Source organism: Anneissia japonica, unplaced genomic scaffold (assembly GCF_011630105.1).
Source record: "Anneissia japonica isolate Jap-2015-1 unplaced genomic scaffold, ASM1163010v1 scaffold287869_len1821871_cov162, whole genome shotgun sequence".
In the NCBI taxonomy this organism is placed as follows: Eukaryota; Metazoa; Echinodermata; class Crinoidea; order Comatulida; family Comatulidae; genus Anneissia; species Anneissia japonica.
In genome coordinates this window covers 648,898-655,790 of record NW_022741034.1, presented here as the reverse complement: position 1 = coordinate 655,790, position 6,893 = coordinate 648,898, and the positions used below count along the sequence as shown (strand labels likewise).

Sequence of the window (6,893 nt, the reverse complement as noted above, 5' to 3'; positions counted from 1 at the left end):
AATCTATGTTGTGCAGAAAATGCAGGACGGTCACACATAAGTGAATCATTCTAGCATTGTGCCATCGCGCAAATCGAAATCTCCGTATTATGATATTAGTACTTTACATTTTACAATTGTATCGCTATGAATATAAAAGATAATCACTATGTACGGATACCATTGTTGAAAGTAGAAATATTTGAGAAACAAAAATAATCAATGTTTTTTAAGTTTACTATTATTTACTAGATATAGATATTGGTCTTTGCCGAACTTTTAGCCAAATACCTTTTGTACTGTGTACATTGCCAGCACATTAAATTTACAATACTAAAGGATAGCATTGTAGACAGGATTACGGGCAGCGTCACTGCAACACAAGTATATTTAAGGTGGCAACATACTAACGCACAAAATTTAAACAACAATTGTTTTTGACTTACTTTTTAAGGTTATCTTGGAGACCCGACTTGGCACGTTCAAGCTCTTCAACAGTCTCTTGGGTCATCTTCAGGTCACCCTCAAGTTTGCGCTTAACCTTCTCTACATCACCACGGGCCTTCTTCTCATGCTCTAGATTATCCTCAAGCTATTTGTGGAAAGAAATGAGAAAGTCAAGCTATAGAGGGCAGCAATTTGTTAGACAACATGCAATAATAATTACAGAGATTTGCACCAAGCCTACAATTTAATATAATTTAATAACATTGAATTCATAACAGGGAACAAGATACAACTGTTAAAAATCAAAGAGCTAAAGATCGCGTATTTGATTATATTTCAATTTATAAAATATATGTATAAATTCTAGTGTATAAAATCTACAAAAAGAACATTCATTATAAATCTTTGATTTGAAGGACACTGCATGTTTGAAACACATTCTTGTATGCCCTCTAAGTAAATCCTAAGTAAATCAATACCTTAGCAAAATTCATATGACATATTCAATGCAAACATCAAGTTTAAAGGCCAACTCAAATAACATTGTACGACACAGCCCGCTGCATCAGGGACTTAAGCCTCAAACAAATTCTTGAGCAGTTGTGAGAAATATTAATCATGTTTAATATTTTATGACATCCCCGATGCAAACCATCGTGTCTGCGTTTAACTCGCACAGGACTGACGCGACAACAAATTGCATCGGGTTGTGTCAGAAAAAACACTGTCTGAGTTGGCCTTAGGACATTCCTCTATAATGTATTTACCTCATCAATGCTTGATTCCAGTTTAACTTTGAGGTGGTTGAGGTGGTTGCATTTGTCCTCTTCAGCCTGAAGTGCTTCTTCAGTTCTCTAAATAACAATTAAAAAAAACTGGTTAAAAAATGTGTAATATTTTATAATCATGAGCTAAGACGGAGTAATTAATTCTAGCTACAAGCACAGTATTTAAGTATGATGTTATATTAAATTATAAGCATGATGAATTAACTTCAGAAATTATAATGACTTACAAAATAAAGAAAAGTAATAAATCGATAATAAAAGTAAATTACTATAATGTATTTAATAAATATATAGAAATATTTGTAAGAAATAATTTTACCCTGTTCTTTTCATCAAGAGCTTGTTTTTCCTTGCCAAGTTTGGCAATGGCCTCATCCTGGGCAGCCAAGTCCTCGTTCAAAGTTTTAATCTGAGCCTCTCTGGCCTTCTTCTCATCTTCCACCTTAAAACCAAAGCCTCAATATCTCAGCGAGCATGCCAACTGAACCCCAGTAGCAACCAGTCACAGACTACAGTCTCAAAACCTCAGCGAGCATGCCCATTGAAACCCCAGTAGCAACCAATCATAACGGTTGTAACATAGCAAATCGGGTTAGAAGCAATCTGTGAATCTACTTAACAACTATCATATAGCTTTGATAGTATAGACTCACAACAAAGTTTTAAAATATTAAGACAAAACAAACTGTTACTTTTTACAAGCACATTGTATGTAAGTAAAGCCATGTTTGTATTATACTTTTGTATATAATTATTTAGTTAAAATTACACCAAAACCAAATTGAGTCAAAATTTCACTAAATTTAAGACAACTAAGCCAAACAAATGTTGTATTCTGTACAACTGGTGCTTATGTGAGGATAAAATTTTACTTTTTGTTTGGAATTTGGAATGTACAAAAATAATAACTGTAATAAATATTTTTCTAGTACATTTAACTTTTTCCATCAAATAATGTTTAACCTATATTCACCGTTTTTGATGCACTGTACACTTAAATTAACATTTAATATAGTTAATAATAGGAAAAAACTTGTTTATTTTTGGAGAAAACCAAGCTGTGATACTAATGATCTAATCCCTTGGAAATAAGATGCTTTGGCAAGGTCAGTGCCCTCTTCTGACTAGATTATATCATTTTAAGCAATTACTATGGTTACACAAGTCTTCATATCAATTCCTAATGCTGATTGGATGTTACTGTATGTATGAACTGGATTAGGACAATAACATCCAATCATAATAAGAATTTGTTTGAGACTAGTGTAAAAATATGCTACCATTATTTTAAGAAACCGATTTGAAAGAAATTTTGTTTGCCTTGAATTTGGAAGATTTATTCAAAATTTGTTTTCATTTATACTTATTGGGAACGTGTTAAGTTCTGAGCATAGTAAAAGAAAAGGGGGTAAAAAACAAGAGAAGTGAGAGAAAAAAGAAAATATAGATCACAGAATAAATGAAGAAAATGAATGAAGAGTGTGTAGATAAAAAAGAAGTGAAGTGAGAGATGATAAAGAATGCATAGATAAAAGACATAAAAATAGTAAAAGAGAAGTGACTGATATTGAAAAAACAAGTGAGAGGTAAGTAAAGACAGCCAAACACTACAAAGAAAAGATTAGCCAAAGGAAATCATTAAATATATTTTCCAGTGAATTATTAATAGCAAAAAAAGTTCGTAATTTCTCTAAAATAAAAAAATACCAAAATTATTTTCAATAACGGAAGACTAAAATTGATTTTGTTTCTCGATTATTAGTTTTGCGTATCGAAAGGAAGAACTTTCGAAAACCAATTGTAATTATAATTTTGCATTTATTGGGACCTGGTTGCTAAGCACCTCAAATCACATCATGCTAGCCTAGGCTCATCCAACACATAAACAGCATCTTGTGTACAACCCAAATAGCTCTGAACATTTGCAGACATGAAGAAAACGTGTCAATAAAGACATAAGAACCCATGTATTCAAATGTTAAAAGCTTTGTTCAGAGTTGGCATATTTTTTATGGTTGGCAGAAACCTTGGGTGGATTAGTCCACTAGTACCTTAGCCAGAGTGATCTCAAGGTCATCGATGTCCTTCTTGAGCTCAGAGCATTCGTTCTCCAGCTTGTGTTTGGCAGCACTGATGTCAGCATTGTTGTCCTCTTCCTCCTCAATGCGGTCTTGCATTTCCTACATAGATGCAAGAATTTAAATTTCATGAAAACAGAACCAACTGGATCCTATGAATGTTGTATATAATGTAACTGCAATAAATATTTTACAACATTTTTGGTCTTCCTCGGGACTCTCATTAAAACATATTTTACAAATAAATATTAATAGAAATAAATAATAATAATAATAATAATAATAATTTGGATTTGTAAAGCGCAGAATACATAGGTCTCTATGCTCTAGAAATTTGCAAATTAAAAAAAATAAATAAAATAAATAATTAACAGAAATAAAGAAATAAAATATATAATAAAATATACCTGGATTCTGGTTTCAAGTGCAAGCTTGACTGCATTCAGCTTGTTGACAGTTTCTTCAAATTCTCCACCAACATCTTGTTCCTAGGATTGAAAAGAAAAAGAAAAGTCATCTTGAAATATCTTGCTATCAGTGTGAATTGTGTCAACAATGTAAGTTGGGGCAATGGCCAGTGGAATGAAAGAGTTGGGGGGGGGGGGGGGGGGGGTTCTTTAGATTAAAAAAATAGAAATAATAATTTGTCTATCCAAATACCGTTATTTTGATTGCCAATCCCTGGCGTAAAAGCTTGGACCATACTAAGCCATAAAAACTTTCCCAGTGAACCTTGCCAGGGATTTTTTTTATACCTGGACCATGACCTGGGCTCTCGTCAGCCACATGGATTGGACACCCCTCCACGTTGGACGTGTCGCACCAATTGTCGGCAATTTTCTGGAGCCACTGCTTAGTTGGAGGTCTCTTGGTTTCAATCATTCTTTATTGATTCAATATAAACAGTGGCGGCACAAATTCCTCACAGAAAATTTTTCTTCTCCTCACCCAATTTTAAACTAATTTGCTGTAGGATTTTGATATAATTTATCAAAAGCTACGTTGGCTTTAAAATGATTTTTAAGCAAAAACTTGCATACGTTTTGAAGCTGGAGCATAAGGTCATTCTTCTCCTTGAGAAGCTGGGAGTTCTTTTCTTCAAGTACAATTCTTTCCTTTTCTTCTTTCTCTGCCTTCTCCTTGAACTTCTGCAACTCCTCCTCCTTGGCCTTCATCTCATCCTCAGCACGGGCAACGTTGAGCAATGGCTTGACCTGTTATGGCAAGAGAACAAAAATACATAAATTAGATGGTCTCAACAAAACACATATTTTTTTGAAAAGTGTTACAGTTATTCCTTAAATTCAATCAAGACTATCAAATTTTCTTTGAAAAAAACTGTTATATATGTATAACATGTTATATATATGATGTTCCTATATATGGTCATGATATGATGTCATCAGGTATTTTACATGTTTTTTTCCAATAAAATTAGACACGGCCTTAGCGTCAGTACTATAACCTGACATGCATCACTGGCTTATTACTCATCAATTCCTGGTCTGTTCTATGCATGTGTCAGACCCTTTCCTTGTCTATCCTTAATCCTTCTTTAAAGGGAATGGTACCACACATTATGTTGGACCATCTCTTATTCCATTATTCGTTTCCATTTTTTTTTTCATCATCTGCTTTATTTTTTACCCATTACTTTATCTGCTTATGAAATCTCCACACATGAAAATTTGTTTAGCTTTTACTTCATGTCTTTTTTTGTTCCCTTTATGGATCTCTACCCTTTAACAGTCAGTTTCTATTTACCATTCTTCTCTTGCTATTCCCTCTTCCCCCAGAGCTTTCCCCTTTTTGTTATTCACAATTGTTTGTTTCTCCCTCATGAAAGTAGTTGTTCCTTACCTTAGTGTAGAGTCTCCACCAGTGCCAGTTTCTTAGCACCAAATATTTACGGATGTTACGCTGCAGTGTACTTAGACCAATTCTGTGGAAGAATTTATGACATTTATTTCATTTAATATATATTAATACCAAACAAACACAATAACATAATCAACAACTTAGAAGTGACATAGAAAAATCAATAGTTAATATATAACTACTTGATTTAATCACCTAAAAAGTGAAGACAGTAGTAAACCAACAGTATATATTATTTCAAAAAAAAAAAAAAGCTTCATTTGTAAGATAAGTATTGTAGTACAATAACATTCATTTGTTGGTAACTTTGGTCAGTAGAGTAAAAATGCTTTGATCTTTAGTTTATTCATAGCTATGTCACATACTAGAGGCAATATTTTGATTGGTTAGACACATTGGTTAGATACACACTATAATCTTGCGAATACGGATAATTTTTCATTCCTCATGATGACATAATTAATGTTGAAATATTGAATCCTGACACGATGGCGTGAATTTCCATACTTGGAGTAAGTATTATACTATCTTCATCTGAGATTAGTCAGTGGACTTTTGGTTTTTGAAGTATGTATTATAATTTCTTATCTGAGATTATTCAGTAGACCTTTCTGTTGTTGTACAACAAGGTCTTTCAATTGTGAACATTATCATTCTTTCAATTCTATCAAACTTTCCATTATTCTACAAAACGGTGTTATGTCATGTTTTTATAAGTTTGTTCTAAGTGTTGACTGATAATGACAAATTTTCCTACCTCTGATCCAGCATCTTTTTGTATTCCTTGCGCATAAGGAACCCACGGCACTGGGCTTGCAACATAGAGACAATCTTGGAGAGGCGTTCATCACGCATGTCTTCAAGTTCAGCAAGACAACCAGCACGGAAGAAAACCTGCATACAGAATTTTTTTTTTTTCTTTAGAAAAACGTACTGTGTCCCTATCAGGTTTAACACCATAGACATTTGGTTTCTCTACCAAACTACGGGGAAACAGTTATACCTAATCGTTTATACGCTGTCACGGATCACAGTCACAGTAAAGTACTTCTCCAGGCACTTCTGTTTACAGTGTTTGTAGTTGTCAAAATTCAATTGATTTCAATAATAAATGATAATAATGATGATGATGATGATAATAATAATATTTTAGAATGTAAATAGTGCTCTTTACCCGAGTCTCACAGCTCGAATTTCACTGTATATGAAAAATGATAATTTATATTTATTACTTACCTTTGTGTATCCCATTCGGTATTCATTTGTGTCGAGCTGGATGGCCTTCAGAAGGAGATCAGCAACCTTGCGGCTGTCCATGAAACCACTGGGGCAAGCAGTTGGCGCCAAAACAGTGTATCTAGTCAAAGACATTACAAAATTAATTCTTTCATAATCTGAATTGATAGTTGGCAGTGGCTGTAGGTGTAGTATGCTTGGTGTTATTTTATATTAGGATATATTCTTGTACATTCGCATTTGCCCTTTACCCAGATTTTTCTCTGGATTTGCCCATGTACATATTTTTGTAAATATATTTTCATTGGACAAATCAAAGCTACTAGATTTGTATGTTAATAATGCTTTCATTTATGTTAGAGGTTTTATTTGTTCATCAAACAATACTATTACTTCTTTTTATTTCTTTTTTTTATTTTATCATCTTGATCCTATTGTTTGACTTGTTTTGAAAGGAAGAAATAAATGTATATCTGAATTTGTCTCT

General features: G+C 33.2%; 1 protein-coding gene across 8 annotated transcripts in view; it reads right to left on the bottom strand.

Annotated features, from left to right (window-relative positions):
* Positions 1-421: 421 nt before the first annotated feature.
* Positions 422-6,893, bottom strand: part of LOC117118476 (myosin heavy chain, striated muscle-like) — a 51,163-nt gene continuing 44,691 nt past the window's right edge. For all 8 annotated transcript variants that reach the window (XM_033263070.1, XM_033263073.1, XM_033263074.1 and 5 more), the window contains 9 exons: positions 6,407-6,527; positions 5,928-6,064; positions 5,153-5,234; positions 4,333-4,506; positions 3,700-3,780; positions 3,266-3,394; positions 1,534-1,656; positions 1,194-1,280; positions 422-571 (listed from right to left, as the gene is read on the bottom strand). In XM_033263070.1, coding sequence (XP_033118961.1) covers positions 422-571; positions 1,194-1,280; positions 1,534-1,656; positions 3,266-3,394; positions 3,700-3,780; positions 4,333-4,506; positions 5,153-5,234; positions 5,928-6,064; positions 6,407-6,527 — 1,084 coding nt within the window. The remainder of the gene's footprint in view (positions 572-1,193; positions 1,281-1,533; positions 1,657-3,265; positions 3,395-3,699; positions 3,781-4,332; positions 4,507-5,152; positions 5,235-5,927; positions 6,065-6,406; positions 6,528-6,893) is intronic.